This window comes from Oryzias latipes, chromosome 16 (assembly GCF_002234675.1).
Source record: "Oryzias latipes chromosome 16, ASM223467v1".
NCBI classification, from domain to species: domain Eukaryota; kingdom Metazoa; phylum Chordata; class Actinopteri; order Beloniformes; family Adrianichthyidae; genus Oryzias; species Oryzias latipes.
In genome coordinates, this window is record NC_019874.2 from 17,917,773 (window position 1) to 17,945,744 (window position 27,972).

The 27,972-nt window shown below is 38.9% G+C and overlaps 2 protein-coding genes across 3 annotated transcripts; one reads left to right on the plus strand and one right to left on the minus strand.

The window, feature by feature from the left end:
- Positions 1–597: 597 nt before the first annotated feature.
- crot (carnitine O-octanoyltransferase) lies at positions 598–11,229 on the plus strand. The gene is made up of 17 exons (XM_004077881.4): positions 598–764; positions 1,512–1,635; positions 2,337–2,461; positions 2,550–2,731; positions 2,827–2,951; positions 3,053–3,161; positions 4,242–4,335; positions 4,454–4,579; positions 4,660–4,761; positions 4,863–4,946; positions 5,016–5,123; positions 5,201–5,331; positions 5,420–5,543; positions 5,620–5,698; positions 7,609–7,702; positions 9,493–9,612; positions 9,742–11,229. The coding sequence occupies exons 2-17, from the start codon at positions 1,521–1,523 to the stop codon at positions 9,860–9,862; spliced, it is 1,839 nt and encodes a 612-aa protein (XP_004077929.1). The 5' UTR covers positions 598–764; positions 1,512–1,520; the 3' UTR covers positions 9,863–11,229.
- A 42-nt stretch (positions 11,230–11,271) lies between these two features.
- On the minus strand, positions 11,272–26,260 carry abcb1 (ATP binding cassette subfamily B member 1). 2 transcript variants are annotated; one of them, XM_023963969.1, is made up of 28 exons: positions 26,154–26,260; positions 25,905–25,972; positions 25,513–25,591; positions 24,964–25,123; positions 24,844–24,892; positions 24,558–24,749; positions 23,996–24,167; positions 23,511–23,635; positions 23,074–23,245; positions 22,873–22,986; positions 21,097–21,207; positions 20,901–21,026; positions 19,786–19,989; positions 19,547–19,717; positions 19,296–19,457; positions 19,011–19,199; positions 18,719–18,865; positions 18,381–18,485; positions 17,499–17,576; positions 16,939–17,022; positions 16,610–16,813; positions 16,435–16,535; positions 16,211–16,351; positions 15,349–15,505; positions 15,065–15,262; positions 14,444–14,650; positions 12,406–12,552; positions 11,272–12,293 (listed from the first exon to the last, which is right to left on the minus strand). In XM_023963969.1, the coding sequence occupies exons 2-28, from the start codon at positions 25,961–25,963 to the stop codon at positions 12,087–12,089; spliced, it is 3,861 nt and encodes a 1,286-aa protein (XP_023819737.1). In that variant the 5' UTR covers positions 25,964–25,972; positions 26,154–26,260; the 3' UTR covers positions 11,272–12,086. The 2 variants fall into 2 exon arrangements, with proteins under 2 accessions (XP_023819737.1, XP_023819738.1); XM_023963970.1 differs by having other exon boundaries at positions 25,905–25,976; positions 26,154–26,243.
- Between the last annotated feature and the right edge of the window lie 1,712 nt (positions 26,261–27,972).

Consider the following 27,972-nt stretch of genomic DNA (forward strand, 5'->3'; position numbering starts at 1 on the left):
TGGTTTCACATTGATCAAAAAATGAATGAATAAAAAAAATGGGTGTTTCTTTCAGTGAAGAAATGACCAATACTCAAAAGCAGTCAGACTGTTTGCACTCTAAGGAGGATTGTATCTTTCATCACTGCCAATAAATCATGTGAAAAATTTAAAAGCAATAAAACTTTAACATATGGTATTCAAATTTGACTTTTGCAATAAATACATTAAAAACTTGGTTGTTTCTATATATATACATGGGTAAAGTTAATGGGGTTCAAACATGTATTCACCCAGTGAAATGCATTTATCCCTAATTGTGGATTGGTGCTAAACATCTAATAATATTCAACATATGAATCTTTTGACAAAGTTGCTTTGGCAAAAGATTAGATGTGGTGCTAGTTTAGACAAAAATAACAACCACAATTCAAAAACTGAAACTCTACTATTATATAGTTTACTTGATAATCTTTGGATTTGTTACACTCGTTAAGCTACAGATGCTAGAATACTATGTCAATTTATATTTCTAAAAAGCTTTTGTAAATAGTAATGGGGGGGGGGGGGTAAATAGTCGACGCATGCGTAGTGCGTTCTCCGTGCTGCGCTTGGGTTGGCACCGAGTCTCAGTGGGTCAAAGGTGATGAGCGCGAGGCTCTGCAGCAGCGGCTGAGGACAACAGACTGGCAGTTCCTGTTCTCCCTAGAGCCCTCAAAACGGGCCTAACATACTAAATTGGTGGAGTGCGTGCATGCAGTGAGCTGAATTCGACGTGCTAAAAGGTGAGCTAATAATAGAGCTAACTCTCCTTCAGAGGTTTAGCATTATTAGCATTAGCGGCAAAGCAGCGAAGCTGCAGTTTGACAGCTTTGTTTGTTCAAGTTTATGTGGTCCCGTGAGCCTCGACGGGAAATTATGAAATTAATATTCAACAGCTTGACTAAATTATACTTTGTGTTGTCTTTAAATAAATAAATAAAAACTTCCTTGGCAGTGTAATGTTCTTACTAAAATCGTTTGTGTCCCAAGTGTGTGAAAGAATTGTGTGATTTAGCTAACTATTAAAGAATTAACAGACAGGATCTGGATGTACTAGTCCAGCAGTAGACTGAAAGCTTGAACGAGTTTAGATTTTATTTATTCTAGACAGACGTTAGGGGTTTATGACATTAAAAATTGAAGCCACTTTGATTTTGTGTTTTAAAGTTCAATTCTTTGAACATCCAGTTTGATTTATTTTGTTGTAATTACATGGATGGAAGGAGAATGTGCCATATTATCAGTCAGTGTTGAGGACAAGAACTGGACATGTATCAGAATTTGTGGTGTTCATGTCATTTTAACTTTAGTTTGGCAAAACTCAGTTAAGATAATAAATCACATGTACAGGTATTATAAATATTGCAAAATGTTGGGGTATCTTTTGTATCCCTATTTTTTAAAAAGATGTAAGTTAATTTATTCTTCTTCTCTTAGCCAAAGCCAGTGCAGAGTTTTCCACACACTATTGACTGCTGTTTGGGTTTTAGGGTGAAGAAATGGCAAGTCGGGTGTCAGAGTCTGTTCCTGAGCGGACCTTTCAGTACCAAGACAGCCTGCCCCCCTTACCTGTCCCTTCACTTCAAAGCAGCCTTTCTAAATACTTAGATGCTGGTAGGATCCATTTTTTTTCTTTGAGTGTCTCCTACTCATGTTTGATCATATATCATGTAGACTTTAAATATTTACTTTTAAATTAAATGAGACTTTTGATCAGGGTGAAAATGGTTTTATTTCCTTTGCAGCTTTGGTTTGGGTTCATCCGTGGTTTAGGAAAAAGCACAATCTTCTATGAAAATAAAATTGCATAATGGCCTTTTATCAGTTTGCCTCTGCATTGACCATCTACTGTATCTGTTCCAAAGGTGAACATGTTTTCAGTTCACCACATGGGGCGGTCGGTACCTTTTAAACTCAGAGGTTTCAGATGGTATCAGTGACGTCTCGAGGTGTTGCACCTCTGCCTTTATGGCATGGAATTATGGGTTAAATGTATGATTATGAATTAAAAGTAGGAACATTTTTTGTAGATTTAAAATGTTTTTTAATGTACATGTATTCTGTATTCCCTGAAATAAACTGTTACCCGCTAGTGTCTGTGATCTAGAAAATAAAATGGTTAAAAAAAACAACATAATTGTAAAATATCACAACACCTCTGATAAATATACTGTAGTACAATAGGTGACAAAATTATAAATTTTTGATGAGTTAATATCTGCCTTTTAATATTTTTCTTACCTGAACTGGTAAAATAATTAAATGCATGTATTTTGTTTGGATAGCAAACTCATTTTCCTTACATTTGTTTTTAGTTCATCCATTCGCAACGGAGAGAGAGTTTGCAGCTACAGTGAACATTGTGAAGAAATTCCAAGATGGCATTGGCAAAGAGCTGCATCAGAAACTTCTACAAAGAGCCAGGAACAAGAGGAACTGGGTCTGCAGCTGAACTTTGGCAACACATGCGCATTACTTTTGTACCGGCATGATTTACTTACTGATTATTTTTCTTCAATGCTCTTCAGCTGGAGGAGTGGTGGTTAGACGCGGCGTACCTGGAGGTCCGCATCCCTTCTCAGTTAAATGTAAACTTTGGTGGTCCTGCTCCATACCTGGAACATCATTGGCCTCCAGAAGATGGAACTTGTCTTCAGAGGGCCAGTATTAGCACTTGGTACTCACTACAGTACTGGAACCTGCTCCACACGTAAGACGTGGATGCACACCTTTCTCTCTCCAAGCTGTTTTGAGTCACATGTGAAGTTAAAACGTGTTTTTTGTTTTATTTTATGCTATTTTTAGAGAGCGATTGGCTCCTCAGAAATCAGGTAAAACTCCATTCGACATGGATCAGTTCAGAATGCTCTTCAATACCTGCAAAGTACCTGGAGTAAAGAAAGACTCCATTCATAACTACTTCCAAACAGGTAAAGAATTTACAATCTACCTCTAGATCCAAGTGCAAAACGTCGACACATTTGATCAGCTTCTGTGCTGCAGCTGTGTAACCTGCACTTCTTCATGCCAGAGAGTGAGGGACCGTGCCCGTCCCATTTGGTGGTTATGTGTCGCGGACGGATCTTTACTTTTGATGCACTTCATGATGGACAAATCCTCACTCCTCCAGAACTTCTCAGGTAAAAAGCAAGCACACAAGGCTTCTCAAGAACTCAGAGGTGAGTTTGACAATCCCATCAGCTGTGGACAATAACACACGAAAGGCAAGCATTGCTTTCATTTTAGCTCAGTTTTCGCTTTGATTTTTTGGTTTAAAACAAACACACCAAAAATTCTGTCATAATTGTGACACCCCTTGGAATAAATCCTTAGACCTTTGTATGTAGTACAGTGGAGGTTTGCATAGTTTTTTGGACATTTTGCACATTCTTTTGACTTTTTTTTGCTTTTTGTGTTGATTTATGCATTTTTATTTTGTCTCTACGTGTCTGATCTTTGTTGTAAAAGATAACAACTGTTTATCAATTTTTGTGATTTTTGAAGTTAAAAAAATGACAACATTTACTCGGACAGTTTCAGGTTCATTATGGCATTATTGTATTATTATTGAACGATTAACAAGTTTAAACTCAAATCATTCTGTAAACATAGAAACTGCAATGCCTTTATCTTAATGTATAACTCACAGAACACACTGTTACAGCAGATAAAGTGCCATAAAATCACCAAAATAGAATCTCAATATAAGCCAGTGGGATGGCAAGTTATTTGGAGATACATCCACTGTTAGCATTTTTAAAAAACACGTGGCTTTACAATAAAAACTCAGTTTATTAACAGACATGTGATCATAAGCAATTGTAAAAACCTCTGTTCTGTTGTTAAAATTGATATATTCTCCACAGTGTTTATCTATAAAGATGTTGGTGAGATGACTCGCCTCCTCTGGTTGGTTTTACTTTAACATCAGTTGTGTTGCTTAATGGAACTGTAAAAACTGATGGGATTGTTGGAATTTGGGTAGAATGTCAGCTGTTTAATATTAAGAAAGTGGTAGATTTTGGTGTTGTTTGGGTAATAATTTTAAATATGCAAACACATTTGAAAGATATTCTTGAGCTGTTTTTTTAAAGTTTTTTTTTTCCTCAAACGTTTATACTCCTCAGAATCTTACCTTGTTATTGAATTTTATGGTGATGGAGTGGTAGATTTTAGCACAATTTTCTTAGTGTAAAACGAAAATGTGTTGTTTTTGTTAGGCAGCTGAGTTATGTGAAAGAGCGCTGCGACAGGGAGCCATTGGGAGAAGGCGTGGCTGCTCTCACCTCAGACGAGCGCACCCGTTGGGCAAAGGTGGGAGAATGACTTTTGTGGAAACGAGCATTTAAGTGGATTGGGTTTCTTTTCTGGAAAAAATCCTACATGCTGACGTGTTTCTACAGCAATGTATCTTTCGTTTACAATCTGACAGGCAAGACAACATCTAATAAGCATCGATCCTCACAATGAAAGCATCCTGGAGACCATTCAGAGCAGCCTGTTTGTTATTTCACTGGATGAGTCAAAACCCTATTCCACCCCAGAGAACTACACAAATGTAAGAACCTGGACTATCTGAATCCCGCTCTGACCAGGATGACATTTAGATTTGATTCTGTGAATCTTACACTATTGCAGATGACCGTGGAAGCCCTGGCAGGAAACCCCATGATCCGCTGGGGTGACAAATCATACAACTCTATCGTTTTTTCAGACGGCACCTTCGGATCCACGTGTGATGTGAGTTTTGGTTGTCCTGCCAGTGGCATAAAAACTGTTCTGACAGCAATGTTTTGCAGTCAAAAGGAATGTAAAAAATGTTGTGAATATTTGTTTTGCAGCATGCTCCATACGATGCCATGGTGCTCGTGTCTATGTGCTGGTATCTTGATCAGGAAATCAAGGCTGCAGAAGGCAAATGGAAGGTAAAACCTGACTCTAACTCCACTCTAAAGTTAAATTGTTTTGCTGCAGACTGATCTGTCATATTTTAGGGGTCAGACAGGGTCAGACAGATGCCTCTTCCTGAAGAGCTGCTGTTTACGTTGGATGAGAAAGCACGCAGTGACATCAGTCATGCCAAACAGCAGTATTTGGAATCTGTAAGCCTAGACAGACCAGATACAAAGAACATTTGTCTATATTTGCAGAAGTATGACTATTATTTCTGGTGTTCCAGACTAAAGACCTTCAGATTGTGTGTTACGCCTTCACAGCGTTTGGAAAAAGTGCCATTAGAGACAAGAAGCTGCATCCAGACACGTTTGTTCAGCTGGCGATGCAGCTAGCTTATTACAGACTGCACAAGAAGTATGACGCAGATACTTCAGCTTTTGCTAGTGTAAGTTAACTTAAAAATAGTGAATGAATTACAAACATCTATTCTTTCTTCCCTCAGGCTTGGGAGCTGTTATGAGACGGCAACGACACGCAAGTTCTTCCATGGCAGGACAGAGACCATGCGACCATGCACCCAGGAGGCTGTGAACTGGTGTAGAGCCATGATGGACCCCACATGTAATGTAAGCGTTGTAAAATGCCTTTAATAGGCAAAATGTTCAATAGATGATATGAAGATTTTTTTTATGTCTCTGTCAGGTGATTAACAAGAGAAAAGCTATGCTAGTGGCTTTTGATAAACACAACAAACTGATGGCCGAAGCTCAAAATGGAAATGGTGAGATTCACTAAAATGAATTTTATTTTCACATGTCGTTGAAATACTGTTTTTTACGGTGGCCCAGAAGGGTCACAACACACTAACTTTACACACAACACATTAACTTTACACACAACACATTAACTTTATACACAACACATTAACTTTACACACAACACATTAACTTTATACACAACACATTAACTTTACACACAACAAATTAACTCACAACACAACACAATAGCTCACAACACATTAACTCACAACACAACACATTAACTCACAACACAACACATTAACTCACAACACAACACAATAACTCACAACACAACACATTAACTCACAACACAATAACTCATGGCCCAGAAAGGTCACAACACAACACATTAACTTACCTCACAACACATTAACTCACAACGGAAGTAAAGCAGCAATTGAAGTGCTTTTATTCTGAAATTTCTACTGGGCTGAGCAGCTAACTACCTAACAGAAAGTAATGTCACAGTGAGCTGTGGAGGGAGCACGTTATTGCTACAAGAGAAGCTAGCAGCAGTGTTGCCAGAAACTTTGTCTTTACTACGGTTCTCCTTCCTCTAAACACACACAATATGAACACACACTCCTCCCTCCGCTCTGACACCCCCCTCTGTCGCTGCACGCGCGCTCTTCTCCTCTCCTTTTTTCTGCTCCGTCCTGTGTGTGCGTGCCGTGTGTGTTGGGGACTGCACGTGCCTGTGTGAGAGGACAGAGCGGAAAAAAGGAGAGGAGAGGAGCGCGCGTGCAGCTCCCTCCACAGCTCACTGTGACATTACTTTCTGTTAGGTAGTTAGCTGCTCAGCCCAGTAGAAATTTCAGAATAAAAGCACTTCAATTGCTGCTTTACTTCCGTTGTGAGTTAATGTGTTGTGAGGTAAGTTAATGTGTTGTGTTGTGACCCTTCTGGGCCATGAGTTAATGTGTTGTGTTGTGAGTTAATGTGTTGTGTTGTGAGTTATTGTGTTGTGTTGTGAGTTAATGTGTTGTGTTGTGAGTTATTGTGTTGTGTTGTGAGTTATTGTGTTGTGTTGTGAGTTAATGTGTTGTGTGTTAAGTTAATGTGTTGTGTGTTAAGTTAATGTGTTGTGTGTAAAGTTAATGTGTTGTGTGTAAAGTTAGTGTGTTGTGTGTAAAGTTAGTGTGTTGTGTATAAAGTTAATGTGTTGTGTTGTGACCCTTCTGGGCCACCGTAGTTTTTCAAAGTTGCAGTCACTGTGCATTGTAGGTGATTGTTGTGTTTGAGGAAAATACTGTGGATTGAGTTTGATGGAAGCAAATGATGGACTTTGGCGACCCCTACGGGGAGCAGCCGGAAGGCAAAAAGAAGAGGGTGTCTTGGACTTCTGTGAAGGAAAAACATCTCTTTAGGGTTTTTTAATTTTTAATCTAACATCAAAAAACTTCAACATAAAGAACCCTACAGAATAATAATTAAACAATTGAAAAGTGATGCCTAAGGAACTGTTAAAGTAGATTTGTATCAGTGGGAACACTTAAACCTAATGCTTGAAAAAGAACAAAACTAATATATTTTTAAGACGCTTACTTCCTTTTTTTTTTTGCAAAAATAATTAATCAGCCGAATTGCTTTTTTAGCACATACACACAAAACAGCCTTTTTTAGTTTTTAGCCTTTTTCTCACTTCAACAGTCTAATAGAACGTTTTTTATTTACCAGTTTAGAAGTAAATTCTTGCTCAGATTTGAGCTAGTTTTGATCAGAAGTTTCTGCATAAGAAGAAAAATTAGAAGAAAAAAACTGCAAGAACATCTTTTTTTCCCCAAAACACTCCAGTGATCAATAAATGATCAAGTAACAAAGATTTTCTGCTTGTGTGGCATTTTTTTTACAACAGTCAATGGTTTCAGACTGACACTTTTGCTGTTTCCAGGTTTTGACAGGCATCTTCTTGGGCTTTACCTCATTGCCAAAGAGGAAGGAATACAAGATCTAGAGCTGTTCACCGATCCCCTCTACTCAAGGAGGTGCTGCCCACTAAAGTCATATATTTCTGTTTTCCAGCACGTGTAGTGTTTGAAGGGGTGTAACGATTCGTTTGACCAACAATTGGATGTACCGTAATTTCCGGACTACAAGCCGCTACTTTTTTCCTGCGCTTACAGCCTTGCGGCTTATTCAGTGACGCGGCTAATTTATGGATTTAATTGGCGGCCGCCATGTACGTACTTTCGAACTCAGTGAATAGTTTGAATTCTCACACCAAGCACGAGGCATTTTTATTTAACACACCTCTTAGCAGCCAAACAGCATGGACTTGACTTCTTGTCTTAGACACTTCAGTCATGGTTCAACAAAATGAAACACGCATGCCCGGCCGCATCCCAGAATCCTTTGGGGCCGTTAGACCCAACGTGCACGTGATCGCCGCTACATTATGATGAAGCTTTCAAGTTAAAAGCAATCGTTAAAAGCAGCGTAAAAAAGTCCACCGTCACCAACGGGTTTGGAAAAGCCGGTTTGCTGCGTGACAGAGAGAACAGCGCATGGAGTGAATTTACACTCCATTTACGGTTTCTAAGGAAACCGTAAAAGCGGAATTTTGCTTTGAAAAACTCACAGCCTCCGTGTGAGCTGGAGACATCTTCTCCTGCTGATTGAGCTGCGGGGCCGATGGCAGTCTGATGGCTCCCACACGTAACAACGCATCCGCCCCTCATACGCAAAACGTACAGTATTAAGTCCGATTGCTCTGCACAGAAACGATTTGCTCCATCCACCGGCGCAACGGGGACAAGTGCTCCTCCTACAAGCTGCCCTGGCCAGAGGTGTCGGAGTAGATAGGAAGGGGAGACAAGGAGCGCGCGGTGCGGGAGTGGAGCGCAGAGGCGTCCGCGGAGTGCAGAGGCTTCTGAATTCTGACCCACGCGCCGCACTGAGGCGCGCGTATCACGCTGAGGCGCGCGCTTTTCAGTCGCCGCTGCTTTATTTTACCGGTGTGTTTTCTAACCAGTCCTGTTACTCCCATAACGCTGCTGCGACACAAGCGGAAGGAGAGCTTTTCCCGTTCACCCCTCCATGCACTGCTGCTACTTGCTAATTCTTAAACACGTACAACAGAATGGCGAGCCGGGCATTGGCCCCGCCTTTAGCCCCTAAGACTCATGGGAAATGTGGAATCGCGGATGTAAATTTCCTCATTATAACTGAGGGATGTAATATTGATTATATGGTTACTGTTTGTAATTTTATGTTAGATACCTAGATTGTCAATGAGTAAAAAAAAAATGAAATAAAAACACCATAACTGAGGGACTTGTGAACAGAATATAGGTCGATGCTGTTTGACAGATGTCGATACACCCAAATACCTGACCCAGAGGCAAAACTGGCACCACACACAATGTGCTACTAAATTACACTCACTCTGGGATGCTGGGCGTGATCTGGCAGGATAACAATATCGGCTAACACATGCGCGGCTTGTACTCTGAGGCGGCTTGTGTATGTAAAAAAGCAGTCAAACACGTGAATATGGGTGGGTGCGGCTTGTAATCGGGTGCGCTTTGTAGTCCGGAATTTACGGTATATCATAATCAGTGGGGGCTGATGTGATTCATAGGGCATTGGTATTTGCTATTGATTAGTAGGTTTTATTACCAGTTGATTATTTTAGCAGATATGTTAATTTTGGTCTAAGTACTAAAAAAAAAATCTGAATGTCACTAAAATCTGGAGTTTATCCGTGAGTCTTCTTCTTTAAAAAGCAAATCACTGCAGTGCAAGCTAACTCAGGACCTCTGTCTTTGTAATGCAGTGGGGGTGGAGGTAACTTTGTGCTGTCATCCAGTCTGGTGGGATACACAACAGTTTTGGGGGTGGTGGCTCCCATGGTGCATCATGGCTACGGCTTCTTCTACCGCATTAGGGATGACAGGTGAGCAGACACCTCTAAACTTCTGTCTTAATGTCAAAAGGAAAACCTACAAAGGATTCCACGGGTTTTTAAGTGTCTCTGGTGTTCTCTGCAGCAGCTTTGCTTCAGCCCTTTTCTTTGTCCCTGCAGGATTGTGACTTCCATCTCCGCTTGGAAATCCTGCCATGAGACAGACGCGCCTTCACTGTTTAATAACTTCTCCAGCTCCCTGCATGAGATGCTTCACCTGGCCACTGTGTCTCAGCTCTAAGGAACTTGAAAGATTTTTTCCTTCCTGTTTTAGTTTTTACTTTCACTGTGTAAACTAGCACAAATCAATGCAAAGGTGCAGAATCTGTGCAGATTATGATCTTGTTCTTATTTCTAGAACATAATTTAGTTATTTGGCAATTTTTCCTCCTGACTGGACTTTTCTAGTGATTATAGTTTTTGTGGATAATTAATTATAAATTTGGAATGTTTTAGTTGCATTTGAGCCTTAAGGTAGATAAAACTACAAAAAAGGAGAAAAAAATACACTGGCACTTCTGTGATGGATCACATTTTTTGTCTGGTTTGAGTTAATAGTAAATTGTTGTGAGCTGTTCTCTCATGGGGCATCAAACGCTCTTCATTGAGTTATTGGATAGCTGAGAAGATTAACCCTTGTGCTATTCTAGGCACCTTAACATTAAGAGTTTGGTCATCTAGCCCACTAGACAGTGCGCTGAACCTTTTTTCTTCAATGATTTTTGATCTTCACTGGTGTCCATGGATTACATGAGATCTTTCCACCTTAATCCACCTTTGTCATGGTAGGGAGAACATGTCAATCTGAGGGTGGGGTCATCTAAGATAGCACAAGGGTTAAGGAAAGAAATCACGGGTATCTTCACTCACAGCAAAAAGGGAAGAGATGCTCAGTTTTTAGTTATTTTCTCCACAATTTACTAACAAGACTTATTTTATGCCTTAAGATAGGATAAAATGTAACATTTACCTTTAACAGGGTTTTAACTGGAAAATCAGTGTCATTGTTTTTCTCCATTTATTTCTGCCTTTTTTAATGCACTTCAGTCTGATGTGATGTGTTTTTGTGTTTGTTACACAAAAAATCGAGTGAATGTTGATGACAGCCACACTGACGCTGTTCTAATACACCAAGTTTAATAATATTGTCAAGCTTTTCATGCAGTCTAAAATCTGAAGGAAAACATTTTTAGACTCAAACTGAACTAGTTCTCACAAATAGTCGAGTTCAATTTCTTTTTTTTAAATTATGGGCTGTTTTGAGTTTGTCGACCTGCACATAATCTTGCATAACTCAATTGCACATGAAAACCTTTCTTCCTGCTTTTTTTTTTAATTCACTGAACCAAAACTTTCTATAGGTGCACCTTATAGAAACTGGATTATGCACAGCTCTCCAGATATAGATTGAATGGCTTCAACTGCATTATAAAGTATTACATCTGTGACTAATGATTTTTACCTTTAAAACCCTACAATAATCAGCCTTCTAAGCTATAATGAACTGTCAAAGAATCAGGTAATTTTTTATTGATAAGGAAAGTGACCATTTATCTCTAAATGCACTGTTATACATGTGATTGTTCTGACAAATAAATGTAAATTTTATTTTTTGTGTCCATTAAAGAAAAAGAAAAAAACAATTCCACATTTTGCTTTTGAATACAAAACTTTAATAGATACATATCAGAACTTTCTACAAAAGATAAGTTATTAATTAATAAACAGGATTAGAGCATTCATGTACATTAGCATTAATTTCAACTTTTTTTTTTTTTCTTTGTTGACAGTATTCTTGGTTAAGCTGATCAGGCACTTTGGTTCTACCTGCATTTTGGTCTAATCATCCACAGCTATCATAACGCTTCCAATACCCAAACATTTGTCCTAATATGCAGCGACGGTTCCAGTAATAAAAGTCATACTTGGTGGGACAGTATTGCACTTCTAGCATTAATAAAGTGCATGAATCACATATTTAGTGCACCTAACAAAAAGCATTTCAAATTAAGCATGCTTCCATTTGCTTCATCCCAAAAAACTAAACTGGTTTCTGCCTTTTTCCAGACAATGACAAATTTCCCCCATAATTTAATAAGATTGATCACCTCTTCCAAGGTCAATGTGGAGATTTTAAATTTCGTGATGCATGATATCCATCTGTAAGCTTTTCTCAGGGTAAATAAAAGTAGTTCTCATTGGTTTGAAATGTATTTAGAGTCCAGAATAATTAAAGTTCTAGAGGACGCATTTCAGTGTGCCCCACAAGTTCAAACGCAGCCAACACTCCTAATCAACAGCAGCAGAGTTGTTAAACAGATTGTAAACTCACAGGAGGAAGTGTCCGTGTATTCAGCCCCTAGCTGATCTGACGAAGCTGCTCAGGATGAATATAACTGCACAAATGTGAAGCTCAGAAAAGGCACAAGTGCTCAGCCCGACCCTCAGAGGCCAGAAATGGGTTCTCAATTCGTCCCATGGCCGAGCTGTGTGGTGACCAGCATGTGGTAGACTCCCTTCTTTGCCAGCAGCTGCTGATGCGTCCCTTGCTCCACCACCACTCCCCCCTGGAATACAGCTATGCGGTCTGCATTGCGGATGGTGGACAGACGGTGGGCCACGATGATGCATGTCCTGCCTTTACTGGCCTGGTCCAGAGCGTCCTGTACAACCTGCAGAGAGAAGATTGTTATTACACCCTACTTTTACTTCAAAAAAACAAGTTGATCATTTTCCACTTCTATGAAACATTAATTCCACACTCGATCTATATTATAGACAAACCTTCTCGCTCTCAGTGTCCAGTGCAGAGGTGGCTTCATCCAGCAGCAGAACTTGGGGGTTGCGAAGAATAGCCCGGGCTATGGCTATTCGCTGCTTCTGACCACCAGACAGCTGAGTCCCCTTATCACCTGCCTGAGTGTTGTACCTCTGCTCATGCAAACAGAAATAGCAGACACATGATCACATTGGAGTAGACTGATAAAATAGTGACAGATATGCGTGGGAGTGGGCTGCTCTAAACTGGTGCCTTGGCGGACTGCAGCTTTCAGCCATCGATGGCTGAGACACGTAAAACGGGACAAACGCGAGTCTGAGACTCCAGGAAACATGAGGAAAATTTCTTGGAAGTTCTGTAGTATTACCTTCAGAGTAATTACTAACATGAGGTTATACTTGAAGTAAATTAACTCTAAAAGTATTTTAAGGAAAACGTGAAACATTAAATAAAAATGAGGAGCATCTACTGTAGAATGATTAAGACTTAGTTGAAACCTGGTAATATTCATTTGCTGCATAACCCTTGATGGTCAGAAAACATTTGAGTTTGGTTTTGAATTGGGTTTTGAGATGAAAACAAGTTTCTGGTTTTGATTAACAAACATCTTTATAACTGGGAAACATGGAGAAACATTAGTTTATTTAATATAAAATATCCTCTCATTGTCTATTTAGTAAGAGGATACAAAAGAAGAAGCAATTGAATTCTTTAGTATTTGACTGCATATTAAATATGTCAAAAGACGGCTTTTTGAAGATCTTCAGGGATAAGTCAGGAAGTGATGTGGACTGCTAGTTCTGCCCTGTGAAGTTGACATTTGAACCTCTTAAAAAAAAAAAAGAGGAGCAGCCTTGACAACTGCCCTGAACAACTCGGAGACTTTTCTACTTTGGTTAAATTGTTGTGTTTTTCAGCACCTTTTGTAAAGTCAGCTTGACTATGGAGCTGCCAACATGCCCAGGAGGCCAGCAATCCATGCAAATTATAGCAAGTGCTCTCCATGACAGTGACAGAGTGTGATCCTGAAGTTTATCTTCAGAAATAATCCAGCCTTGAACATCGTGCAAAGACCCTTATCTAATCAGAAGTTATTGTCAAAATTCGAGGTAAAGTGTGTTGTAAAATGAGGTGTTCTGGGAAAACGTAGCATCTGCTTCCTAAAGCTGCTGTCTTTATAACATTTTTAGATGTCAAAATAAATTCTTTAATTAGGGAGCTCACCTATAAAGTAAGAGGACCTGCATGATGTTTTGTGCAGTCAGTCATGGGGAATTGGACACTGCTTGATCAAAATGTAAGCTTTCCTGGTTCTTTTAAAGGACCACAGTAATGACCTTTCTTTGCTGATGATCATCAAAATTTATATTTAAACTAAACATTAGAAAAACAAGTTTAAAAAAAGAAAGGAGGGTTAAACCTTGGCAGAATTGATATAGTATTTATATGGGCCACTTTTTATTAATTGATGAATAACATCACTTCCTGTTTTATTGGTCAATTTAGTTTCTCTTTTTTTAGGATCCCTCACCCTACAGCTCTTGCTTGCATCTGAATTTCTTCACTCCTCGCTACTTAGTGCACTACATCAGCTGTTTGCTATTTTTTTGGGCTGTCCGTTTCTACAATTCCAAAATCTAGTGCCCTAAAAATTTCCCAGAAGTCTCGGCGAACAACCAGTGTGCCTTAATGCTCACTCAATTGGTGAATATTTTTTTCAATGCATTGCATTTGATCGATTTGTCAGTTGAAAAACTGTATGTATGTACCGGTGCATTTATTTTTTTTAAACCATTCAAGTTTTACTCATCAGAACAAAGTGGATTCATGGTCTTCATAAAATGTTCATATATATTACACATTTACTTCAACAGAAAGGTAACATCATCTTTGGCCTTCAAAAAAAGTAGTGAGAATGTGTGAAAATGCAGGGCAACAATAGTCCTACACTTTATACCGGCAGGCTTTTAGGGATTAGGGAGTAGTGAAGAAATTTGGACATGGCGTTGTTATTTACAGAGCAGGATCAAACACTTATAATACCTGTGGCAGTTCCTCTATAAATTTGTGAATGTTGGCGGCTTTGGCAGCAGCCTCAATTTCCTCCATGGTTACTGTGCGGCTGTTGTCGCCATACGCGATGTTCTCAGCCAGAGTGCAGTCGAACAGCACGGGCTCCTGGGAAACAATCCCAATCTGAGATCTCAGCCAGTGGATGTTCAGTTGTTTGATATCCACATCATCCAGGACCTGAAAGCGGGAAACAGAGGCACAGATGATGACAACACATTTAAAATAAACCAACATGGTCTCTTTGAAACAGGCGTAAAACTAAAGAAAGTCTGCCCAGTAAAAAGGCTCAACTCAGGTTTATTCAGATTCATTGTATTGTTATTCAAGAAAGACCAAACTGAAGCTTTGAATAAATAAGTCATGAAAAGATAAAATGAATTGTTCTCATTGTTTTAGATAAAGAGTTTGCACACTTATTTAGATAAAGACACCAATACATTGGCTTCATAATGTCTCAAGGTCTCATGGGCATTGTACTGTACAGCTGCCATAAAGAGCTCCATCAGGTTAACCATTAGCTATCAGAAAGCAGGTGAAGGGGCTCTGGTGACAGAAAAGAGACTGTAGTCATTCCAGGCGTGTGTTTCTCACCACTTTCCCCTCCTTAGTGTCATAGAAACGCTCCAGCAGCTGGATGGTGGTGCTCTTTCCACACCCGCTGCTGCCAACCAGAGCCAAAGTTTCTCCCTTTTTCACCTTCAGATTGAGCCCTTTAAGGATGGGAACATCGGGGCGTGAGGGGTAGTTAAACCTCACATCCTTAAAGATCACGTTGCCGTTAAATTTATCCTGGAAACAAAGATGCGAGAAAAGGAAGTGAATGTAGGATCCTTTGGAAAGATTGTTCGTATGTTCTAAAGTTTTTGTGTTCGTACCGGGGTCTCCCCTTCGTTTGACAGATTGTCGATGTCGGGCACTTTGTTTATCAGCATCATCAGGTGGGCAGCAGACATTTTGGCCTTGGCGTAGTTCGGTGCGAAGGAGTTGGCTTCCCCAACGGCCATGGCGCCGAACAAAACGGCTGAAATCACACTGGGAGAGGAGATTCACATTGACTTCGATTACAAGTTATGATAGTGTGATTAACGCACGTGTTCTTGGGTTTTATAATGCACTAAACTGATGTCTTTTCTGTGACACAAAGCTTGTACTGTCCTGATAACAAACTCAACATCAGCAGGGTCACGTTAGGGTAAAAAAAACAATGTTAGTTATCTAAAAGGCCTGACAGAAAACGTGTTTTCAGTTGCTCTAATAGAAAATCAACTCATATTTTAAAATATACTAAATAAAAATAATTTCAAACTTGCCAAGAAACTGTGACATAAATGTTAAGTAACACCTCAGGAGCACGTTTTGTCGACTGCCTTGACTATCTTGTGCATATCTTCAACTAAACTTCCTACAGTGCTGTCTGCCACATGTGTGAAAGCAAATGTTTGTTAATCTTTAACCCTTTTATGTGTTTATGGTTTATGGACTTGGGACTTCCGTTTTATACCACAGCCAGGGCATAAATGAAATACATAGTTCAAGCAGCACTAACTCAGTGCACAACTATAATCCAGAATCACATGAGCGTGAGTTCAGTGAATCACCGCACAGAGTAATGATTAACAGCCTTTAAAGACAGACACATTGAATGCTTTTAATTCGTGTTTGCTGCTTTACACGCCAACTGTGACACAGCAAAAAAATAACATCTCAGTGGGGATTAAAATACAAAGGTTTACTCACAGGAAAACCCCCTCAACATCCATCCTTCCTTGGACTATGAGCCAGGCACCAAAGCGGAAACAACCTGCATAGGCAAAGTAGATCATGGACTGGGAGAATGAGAACGTAAAACCATGCGTATGGGCCTTTTTCTGGGAGTTCCTGCACACAGGTAACAAAAAACGTATTATAAGAGCATCATGTAAATGAACAAGATTGCTTTAAAATGTTTGTATTTGACTCACTTGTATGGTACTTTGAGGTTTTCCTGGTACAAAGACTCAAATTTGGCTTCTCTGGTGAGAGATGCAACAGTGCGAATGTTCTCTATGGCCTCTGTGGCAATCTGTGAGGACACGCCGCATGAGGGTTACAGACAAAAATCTAACAGAGCGCTGCTCCCAGTGTCTGAGTAGATACCTTTCCGGCTTTCTCCAGCTCCTTTTTGTCTTCAGCTGCGTGTCCAGTGAGCATCTGCATTCCCACAGCTCCGGCCACCGCTATTATTGGCACAACGGCCAAGACCAGCAAAGTCAGCTCCCAGCCGTAGATAAAGGCTAAAATAATGCCAGTCCCGAGGTTAGCAAAGTTCTGGGCCACTGTTGCCAAACGAGCTCCAGTTGCCTAAGAAAGTGTTGAGGTTGGAAATAAAGAAGATGCAATGAGTTTCTCGTTGTGTGTTTTTTTTTCTTTTTCTTTTTTTTTTTGGGGGGGGGGGGGGGGGGGGGGTTGTTGCTGCAAAGACTGACCCCTTGTACTTGTGCTGCATCTGTGGCAAGTCTTGTGGTGAGTGCTCCCACACTGTTTTTGGAATCGTCAAACCAACCAAGATCCTGCAAGGAATCAAAGATGATGGGATGAAAAAGGTAAAGAGGATGCAACAAAAACTTTGGAAAATATCCCAAAAACATTTTGTATTTTTTAAGATTAATGATTTGAACATCATTTCTGGCATATTTCCCTGACTGGTAACTATATCACTCTCCATTTGATTGTGGAGAAAGGTTCAGCGTTAGTGTGTGTGGGTCTTTGTATGAGAGCAACACAATGACAAAACTGCTTAAAGCAAAACATTGTTCTTCACATTCCTGTCAAACACCTAGCAATAAAGTCTTTTTTTAATCTTAGTTGAATTTTGAAATTTTTGAATTTTTCAAATTTCATTTGAAAGTACAGACAGTAAAACATGAGTAATGTAGATTCTTGATATGAACACAAGTGCCCCTGATAGGCTCCAGCAACCCCATGACCCCAGAAAGGGATTAAGCAGGTTAAGAAAATGTACGCAGGTGTAACCAATTCTACATACCTGTCTCAACATTGCCTTAAAGGCGCCGAGTCTCAGTTTCAAGGTGAGAACCTCTCCTGATTTACCAAAACAGAATCCCTGGTAAAAGATTGCGAAAAGTGTGAAGGAAACACATGAACACAATAGTCGAAAAACTTCTGCACTACTAGGAGTATGATGATGTCATTTAAAGTTTTTAATAAGACAAACATCATAAATGAAACTTTATTTAATTTGTAAGCTTTACGTCTCCTTTTGAGAGTTTACACTTCTAATTAAAATTCAACAAGTAAATGCATTTGCAAGAAATAAAAGCCACTTTAAAAAAAAGTTTTTTACTCCCTTCCTAAAACTAAATTTGGTTACTTTTTGTTGAAAACAGATATTTTTCTGTTTGATGGTTTGGATTATAATTGTCCTGTAACTCTTCAGCCTCGTTAGGGGTTATTTTAGAGCTTCGAAGTGATGTTACACGTGACTCCTGCCATCATTTTGGGTTTACCTCTAGAGCAGTATTGTGATTTCAAAATGATGTCAAAGTTGGTTAAATTAAATTTAGTAAAATAAAATAAAAAATGCATGAACCAGTCAGAGACAGATTTTGATTAAAAGAAAAAATGGTTTAGTTTTTCAGATGGTCATAAAAAAAGAATCATGACTGCCATCTGAATGTAGCAAGTACAAGAAAGTAAAAGACAGTTTTTAGCTTCTATACTGCCTGAAATCCTTAAAGTAGCTAAAATATATTGGTAAAATATCTTTTAGTTATCTTAATGATTTATATTTAATCAGATAAAAGTTTTAAAAGAGTCTCATTATCTCACATCGCTAAAAATAAAACTAAATTGATGTACCAATGTCTATTTTTATGACTGTGAACTCAATGTCCATAAGTGATCTTACCTGCAGAAACATGGTGACGAACGACACGCATCCAATAGTTACAAACATGAGGGAAAAGAACTGCGATCTTTCTCTGACAACTTCCTGATCTGGTTCTGCAAACACCTGGGTGAAGACAGGGAATTCAAACTGCTTAATAGGAACGGGGAACACATTATTCAAAAGGCTGTGCATTTCTGTTAAAGTTGCCCTTAAAACATTTAGCTTGGCGATTTTAGGCCTCATTGTAAAAACATCTCACTTAATGAGGCGTTTAGATCTGCAGGATAATCTGTTAAACACAAATGGGTTCAGTGTGTTGGCTTTTAGATATGATTCTAGATGTAAGGTTGACCTACAGCAATGATCTTGGAGAAGAGGACGGCAAAAACAGGCTGTATTCCTCCATTGATGATGGCGCAAAAGGTGCCCAGGAAAATGAACGGCCACTCCGACTTGTTGAGCATTAACACTCGGAAGAATGACACCTCAGGAACATCTTCATCCTTCAGAGGAAAACAAATCGAGTTACACTTCAGATTCCTTAATGGAAAGATCTTTTCTAGAAAAAACAGAAAGTGCAAATAAAACATTGCATGACTCTGTCTACCAAAGGAATAAGGAGATTGAAACAGTTCTTCTATCGCTCACTTCGTTGGTCTTGTCCTTGTCTTTGCCTTTCTTGAAGCTTTTCTTCTCATCCTTCCGTGTGTCTGAATTGACGGAGGAGCCTCTTGTAGATTTCTTCCTGAACAGGGTGGAGTCTGACAATTGCTTGGCTAACGGGCTCTTTTCATCTGCCTCACTCTCCTCCTCTCCATCATCTGCTTTCTGAAAGGTCTGCGTTGGGCAGAAACCGAGGAGAAAGCACCAACAATATCAGACACCTGTGACTTTTAACGCTCCACTGCTCTTTGGGGCTGTTGTGTATGTTACCTGCATAGTGACCAACATGCGGTAGACTCCCTGTTTTTCCATCAGCTCACTGTGAGTCCCCACTTCCACCACTTTGCCGTTCTGGAAGCCAGCAATGACGTCAGCATTTCTGATGGTTGAGAGGCGGTGAGCCACGATCAGAGTTGTACGGCCCAGTCGCACCTGAAAAACATTCAATCAGTAACTCTAACAACTCATTTGCAACAAATATACATAGTCTGAAAATGAATAACTATTAAAGCATTTTGTACCTTATCGAGTGCAGACTGGACAATGGTCTCACTCTCAGCATCTAGAGCAGATGTAGCTTCATCCAGCAGGAGGATTTTAGGATTGCGGACCAAAGCTCGAGCGATAGCAATCCTCTGCTTTTGGCCTCCGCTCATTTGGGTTCCTCTGTCCCCCACCAGAGTTTCAAACTTCTGCTCAACAACAACATCTTTGTTAGGAAGAAAACCTGACAACAGAACACCCGGAGGCATTTCCTTACATTGGGAAGATTCATGATGAAGTCATAGGCGTTGGCTTCTTTGGCAGCTTGTTCAATTTCCGGTTGCGTCACATCAGGACGGCCATATCTGATGTTCTCCGAAATTGTGGTGGCGAACAGGATGGGCTCCTGGCTCACCACTCCAATCATCTCTCTCAGGTAGCGGACGTTTAAAGAGCGGATGTCATGACCGTCGATGGACACCTGGAAGAAATATGCTGTGGATTAAATCTTTATTTATCAACCATGTATTTCTACATTTCAAACCATCAAAATAAAACATTTTTTTCCAAGCGATCATCTTTTGATCTATTGTAAGTGTTCCCAGCAATCTTTTAATTATGATTATGCAGTTTTTAGCTAAAATAAAAACACCTGTGTCATTTTCTAGGACATGTTCTGTTTCTGTAGAGCGACAGGAGTTAATCAAAAATTCCCCTCTAAATTCTAGATGGGACTGTTGGCATAGGGCAAGTCTGCTTTCACTTCCCATCACCCCTTTAATTACACTCTGTTCCACTAGCTTACAGCCATTCACAACCCCAAGCTAATATTACCGATGCAGCAAAAAGGGCAAGCAATGTCAGAGCTATCCAACCAGACAGTTTTGAGCCAGATGCCGAGGAAAACTAAGACGTACATGGATGTATTCATCTATGAGTGGATGCATCAGAATAGAGTGGAGGAGGGAGCCTGTGGCCTGCTGATTGTAGCTTCTCATGAAAAAAAGGCTACAAGAACCTGTTAAAAACACCAAAAACTGGATTTTCATTGGAGTGGGTCTTTCGGAATTTTTTGTTTTAGTTTGTGTTTTTATTAACAATACTTAACTAATTAACGACTTTTTCCATGAAGATGACCTTTTAACATAAAAACGACATTTTATTGTACATTTTCTGTATTTTAACAGATTTTTTATTTATTATTTAACTAATTTGATTCCACAAACAAAAATAAAGCAAATGAACAAACTACACAAACCGTTCCCAGTAATGTATTTTGTTACATAGTGTACAAGAAGAGATTGTGTTATGTTGGTGTCAAAGGGGAGTTCACACCTTTAATAGTCCATACTGTTTTGAAAAGAAAAAGGTACGGTAAATTAAAGTACTTACGTTTCCCTCCACTGGATCGTAGAACCTCTGCAGAAGCTGGATGGTTGTACTTTTACCACAGCCGCTGCTGCCCACTAAAGCCATGGTCTGTCCACTCTTCACACTCAGGGACATGTTCTCCAATATCTAAGGAAGGACACACAATCAGTCATGGACGTGAAATCTTATATAACTTACAATTTGATGGGGAGCTTACTTTAACATCAGGCCTGGAGGGGTAAGTGAAGTGAATGTTGCTAAACTCTATGTCTCCTTTGATGAAGTCAGGCTTGAAGCCGTCTTCTGAATAGCTGTCGATGATTGGTTCCTGTGGAAAAAGGAGGCCGGTTTGAATCGGATTCAAAGTAGAACTCAGAATCAATCTGGATTCTTATAATAACATCAAACACACAATGGGAGGAAGGCTGTCAGCCCCGTAGGTTAGACTGTGCATGTTAAACAAAGCTAATGTTTATTTCCACAACTCTTTGTGTTTTTATGACTCCAACCTGTTGTTCTAATGTTCTCGCGCTCACACGCCATCGCAAAAATAAACAGCGATTATTTCTAACCTGCCCGGCTGCTTCAACGGTTTTGTTGATTTCTACCTTCTCTGAACATAAAACTTATCTGCAAAGAAACTTTGCGCTTCACAACAAAACCTATGCACACAAAAATACACACGAGTAAGTACGAAAGCCACCTCCAAAACACCTTAAATCACATCAAATGTAAGATTTGGTTGTATATGATCTTTAATTTGAAAAGAAATATGAACCATTAATAAATTTAAATCATGTAAACAATGATTAAGTTTACTTGAAAGCCATGTTTCGAGTGAACAGTATAGAATAATGTTACACTCTAAATAACTTTGGAAAAACAGAAATATAATTTAATACAGCCAGCAGCCAATGATATCAGTAGTTGGCACATCTTTACGGTCAATAACTTTCAAACTGGAAAATAAGGTTTTATTTTGGAAAAAATAACAAAATTTCCAGCAATCACTGATTATGTTGTATTATATTTCTGGTGGGATCAGATCCCCATAATATTTCCTCACATCAGCATCAAACCAAATTTTAAACTTTTATTCCTATATTGGGTTCTATTTATAGGTCATCATGTGGGGTAAGGCGTGTTGATTTTTTTTTTTTTTGGTGAAAGTTCTTGTTTTAAATACAGCACCTTGCAATTGTTTGCACTTGATTTATTCTTCCTGAAATTGAGTTTACATGCTAAACCATTAAGAAAAACACGGCATATTCCAAGTGTAATACTGATTAGGGTCTTTCTAAATTATAACCATATTACAGCTAGGATTACATGGCAGCAAAATTCAGGAAATAAAATAATATTTGATCAAATGTTTTTTATTCTCAACATATACCATGTACATGTAAACTTAGTAAACATTCCTGTTTTACATAGTTTTAAAACAAAGTGTTTAGATGTTTACATTTATTCAAGTAGAAATGTAATAAACTACTTCAGGGGTACTTTTATGTTATTACTTTTTATTTAATCTTTATGTGCTCAACAGTTTCATACAAAAAAATCTGTGAAGAAATGTCAGATTCAACTAGTTTCAAACAATAAACTTTTACTGGTAATTGGCATTTGAGTATTTTGAGTAAATTCGCTTTTTTTAACTTCTAAAGTAATATTATTTTGAATGAAATTGTACTCTTTTTGAGTTTGACTGTTGGCTACTCTGCTTCAATAGATTGAAAAAATCTGGATTATATCTGAGGAAATGGATTTGCACTCAGCCCTGAAACAGGATCTGAACGGGACCAACCTGACCGATCTGCCGGTTCTTCTTACAAGCAGCAGGCGCTCCAATTAGCAGCTCATTCTAGTGTTAACGACTTCAGGTTTCCGGCTGCATCAAAGCCACTCCATAGAGTGCTGAAGTTCAGTAGAGCGTGTGCCATGATCCAAACAGACAAGTTCTAAAGCAGCAGAGAGAACCTGCTTCATTGCTTACTTTATCAATGATGTTGTAGACCTTGTGAGCGGCTCCTCTAGCACTGGCAAATGTCTGGATGTTAGGAGAAGTCTGACCCATCGTAAATACTCCAATAATCACAACAAAGAACACCTTTAAGTGGGAAACAATATGAATTTAATTGTTAAAAAGAAAAGAAAAAACGATTAATGATTTGGGTGACAAATGATGTTCACTCACGGTGAGAACAGAACCAATGGTGTACTCGCCGCTCAGGATGAGCGTACTTCCGTACCAGAAGGCCAGAGCATACGAGAAATAGATCATCAGGAAGGTGAATCCCATTGCAATATTGGCAGAGATGGCCTTCTTCATTCCCATCTTTTTGGCCTGCTGCAGGTTTTTATGATATCTGGTGTGCAGCACACAAACACGGAGGATCAAATATCCACTTTGAAATTAATTAGATTTTAGTGAAAGCAGAGACCAGCCTTTTCTCTAGATACTATTGCTTTTTCAGGGATTTATTTTATTCATTTAGAGCCTTTTCTAGTGGTGATCTGAATCTGTTTTGCAAAGAATCACGGGTTGGCTAACAGCAGCGCTGTAACTTCCTGTGAATTTGTTTCCACTTTGTGAGGACGGACAGCCTTTGTAAATAAGAGCAACATACGCACCTTTCAATCTCTTTGTTTTGGCCACTGAAGGCAAAGACTGTTCTGATCGAGGACAGCACCTCCTCAGCAACAGCACCAGCTTTAGCATATGCACTCTGTTCTTTGGAGGTGAAGCTCGTCAACACCTGTGTGATGAAGAAAAATATGAAAAAAGGTTTGTGTTTACTCACCCTGCAGGGAGATGAATTATAACCCTCAATGTTCAATAAATGATCTTGTTTTAAGCTTTGCTTGTGGTTAATAAAACATTATCTGAAAATTTAAGTTCAATATTAAAATAAACACCACTTGATCTAAGAAATGAGTGTAAACCCAACATATTTTTATTTTATTTTAATTGGATGTCTTGGTTCCTCTGTCTGCTTTTGATGAGAATTTTATCCACTAACACTTGATTGGCTAAAGAAAGTATGCTAATTGTAATTTGTTCACTTTTTGGTCAACATTTAAAACCTTTATAATGAAAGAGAGATCCGTTTAGTCACCTTGCTAAAGAGAGCTCCTGAGATCCCAAGTGCAGGACTCACAGCCAAAATGACAAGAGTGAGCTTCCAGCCTTTAGTGAAGCCGATGACAAAAGCTGTGATGAAAGAGCTGACACTTTGAATCAGCATCCCCACCTTGTCACCAATGCCCTCCTGGATCTTGTAGACATCACTGCAAATAGATGAATGCAAGTAATGAAAATATTCATAGATCCTAGGGAAATAAACAAAATTATTATAAATATTTGCATGTTTTTCTCTTTTATTCATTTTGAGTTTGTATATAACAATTAAAGATATTTAAAATGTTTCAAAAATGCACAAAACTGTGCAAAGTAAGCATCTGGCCTTATTTACTTTTCTTGGTGTCAGCAAGTGTCTAAAATCACATTTTAAATATATCAAACTAAGTAATTACATAACAGTTTCAGTGTGAAGGATGAAGGCACCATCTTTGAAATAAGCCTTGCACATATTTTGGTTCATGCGCTTAATTTCCACGTTAATGTCAAACATCAGAACAACTTGTATGAAGCATCAAAGGATTTTACAGTTTACTAACTCTGTGAGGCGAGTGTTGAGTTCTCCAGTTTCGTTTATGTCAAACCAGCCGATGTCTTGCTGCATGATTTTGTGGAAAAACAAGGTGCGGATGCGTTTCACCTGCCGCCCTGCTGCGATGGTCCACAAAGACACCTGCAGGTATGCTGCCACCAGCACAACGGCGCCCATGATGGAGTAGTAGACGGCAAAGCTGGGGAAAAGAGATGTGGCGTTTTTAGCACGAAAGCATCCTTTCATCCCTCAAAGTTGATCATTTGTGCCAAAATAGTTATGTAAAGTCTTACACAGTCATTTCTTCCTCTATATCGATGGTCATATTTATAAATGTTAAATCTGTAAGCACAGAGGTGACGTTAGGATGGCAAATTCACTAAATACATGCAGGTGAATGTAGGAAAACTCACTGGGGTAGCCTGCAGTCATATTTGGGGGAGCGCCGTTTATCAGACTGTCTGTCATGTCTCCAAAGACAATGCACATGAGGGGAAGCACGGCACCGTTGGCAATCGCCATGACAGTCCCTATTACAAGCATCAGAATGTCCCAGCCATCCGCAAACCTGAACTGCACTCAGGTGGAAAGAAGAAAGTGGAGAAAGACCAAAGGCATCAGATCAAGACACGAGAAAGCACATCTGATCGGTTATTGTCTTAACCCAGCAGGGTGCTGATGGAGCCCAGCCGAACAACAGGAGGATGTGCTGCACTCCCATCCGTTCTTCCCGCTTCCCCTTTACTGTACTTTGCACAAGCCCACACACACACACATCCCTTCTTGTTATGCTTGTAAGGTCACACCTTAACACCACACTGTTCCCCAAAGTAGTACTTTTTAGAAACTCTGATCCTATCTTCCCACCAAATACACTTTTTTTTCAATCTATCACTATTCCTGAACATAAAAGTAACTGTTAGGAAACAGAAAGTGGATCAAAGTGTTAAAGGGGAGCTCACCACAGCGATGGGGCTGACCATAGGCTCCTTAGGCGCTTTTTCCTTTTTCTTTCCTTTCTTTTTTTCATTCTTCTCATTCCTGAAAGACATACAAGACACCATGTTCAGCAAACCCCTAGAAATGTATTAACACTTTTACTTGCAGCGTATTAAGGAATTTATTAAGGAATGAAACATCAAGTACTTCAAACCAACTCCTGTCACAACTGATGATGTAATTTATCTTTTTTCAATGATTAAAAAAAAGAATAACCTCATGAACAGTTTCAAAAATTAATTTTTTTTTATCATTTAATTAGGATTCTAATCTGTACTTTCAAAATAAAAGCTTGACCAACATTTCTAACATTTTAATTTCGTTTGATAAACATTGGCAGAAAACTTTTTTTTACCCTAAATATCCATTTTGCTCTTGTTTGGCTGAAGACATTTTCACCTCGGTGTTTTCCATGTCTGTTTCCTGTCAGAGGAAAAAAAAAAGCTTGTTTATATGAGTAAAAACTAAACAATTACGCAGCCGCAGCAGTAATGTCAAGGCCTCAGTGAAGCCGCTGAAGTCTATGCTAAATATAACAGCAAAATTATCCTCCAACACCAAAGGGATCAAATTCAGATACAATCCAATAGATTGGAAATTGAACCTGCCACTGTTGTCCCGGACAGTCGCCTGTCAGCCGCCGTGCTTCCCTCCTCACTGCGCTTTCTCAGAATTTAGACAGAGGTTATGATTACATTACGTCACGCCCAAGCCCCGCCTCCTCCTCCTCCTTTTCCTCCTCCTCACGTGGCTTTTTATAGCTCCTGATATTTCCAAGCTTCACTGTTTGACATAAATTAAGCCCCCACCATGTTTCAATCTGTGTAAGAAACGATTTATACTTATAAAAATTGATATTTTTCCGTTTTTTTTTTTAATGGAAACTGTCTGTTTAATTATGAAGTAATGCGTCATGGCCAATAAATTTAAGATCTACTTTTTGGCACAACCAAACAAAAAAAACACCCAAAAACAGAAACATTTGCTAATTAAACAACCTGTTCATTGTGCCATCAACAGCAATAATGACAGTGTTAATAAGGCTGAGGTAGGAACTGATACAACACATAAATAATTTACCGAACACGTTTTTGTTGTAAACTTAATTAACGGAATACCTTTCAGAACCAAAACAAAGGCTTAAATTTGAGAAATAAATGATCTTTGTTTACTAGGATTGGTTATCACTGACACAAACCGGATTAAATAAGGTTTTCTATTTGGATTTAATTAAATATAGCTTTTTTAATTGTTTGTTGTACTTCAAAGCAATCTAGTTTGTTTTTAAAAATATTCTGATGCAAACAGTGATTTAACAGAGCAAAGATTTATCTTTTTTAATTAAGATGATGAATTTTCGCACAATGATAATAATAATAATAATTATAATCAGATTCTGCTGGGAGGGCGCTTGGTGCAGTGATAAATAAGATGAAGGTCTGTCCTGAGTTAAGTTTTGACACGTTTAGTAAATTGTATGATGCCATGGTGGTATCTGTGTTATTTTATGCCGCAGGAGTCTGGGGTTATGAAGACGCTCCTGAGTGTGATAAAGTTCAAAACAGGGCAATGAGATACTTTCTGGGTGTACACAAGTTCACCACTAAAGCCGCCATAGAGGGGGACAGATTATGGCACCGGCTGGTGACTTTACCTGAAGAGAGACTTGCACGTAAAATATTTGATTGGGATAGAGCTCATATTTATCCCTGGTGTAATGATGTGTTTAACATTCTGTCCTCTGTGAACCTACAATCATTATTTTTTAATTGTTTGAAATGTAAGATAGTTAATGTTAAGGAAACTTTAGTTGGTTATTATGAAAAAGACTGGAAATGAAACTGCTTCAAAAACCAAAACTACAAACTTATTTGTAAATTAAGGACACATTTTCTGCTGAGGCATATGTTATGTACAACTTAAAAAGAGGACAAAGATCCTTAGTGCTTAACTTAGAGCAGGAGTTCTCTCCCTGCAGGTGGAAGTAGGGTGCTTTAAAGGTGTTCTTGAGGAGGAAAGACTCTGTGAGGTCTGTGAACTGCAAGTGGTGGAGGATGAATTTCATTTTCTGTTTTATCGTCCTTTATACGAAAAACAGAGACTTTGTTTGTATGAGGTAATAGAAAAGAAACGTCCTGATTTGTTTTGGTTATCTGAAAATAACATTTTACGTTGGCTTTTTGAAAATGAAATATTTTTTTTGGCAAATTTTGTGTCAAAGGCATGGACAATAAGAGTGGACACTTTGTATTCTGTTAGACTGATTAAGTTTGTTATTGTATTTCTGTGATGGGCTTGTTTCTATCTATCTATCTATCTATCTATCTATCTATCTATCTATCTATCTATCTATCTATCTATCTATCTATCTATCTATCTATCTATCTATCTATCTATCTATCTATCTATCTATCTATCTATCT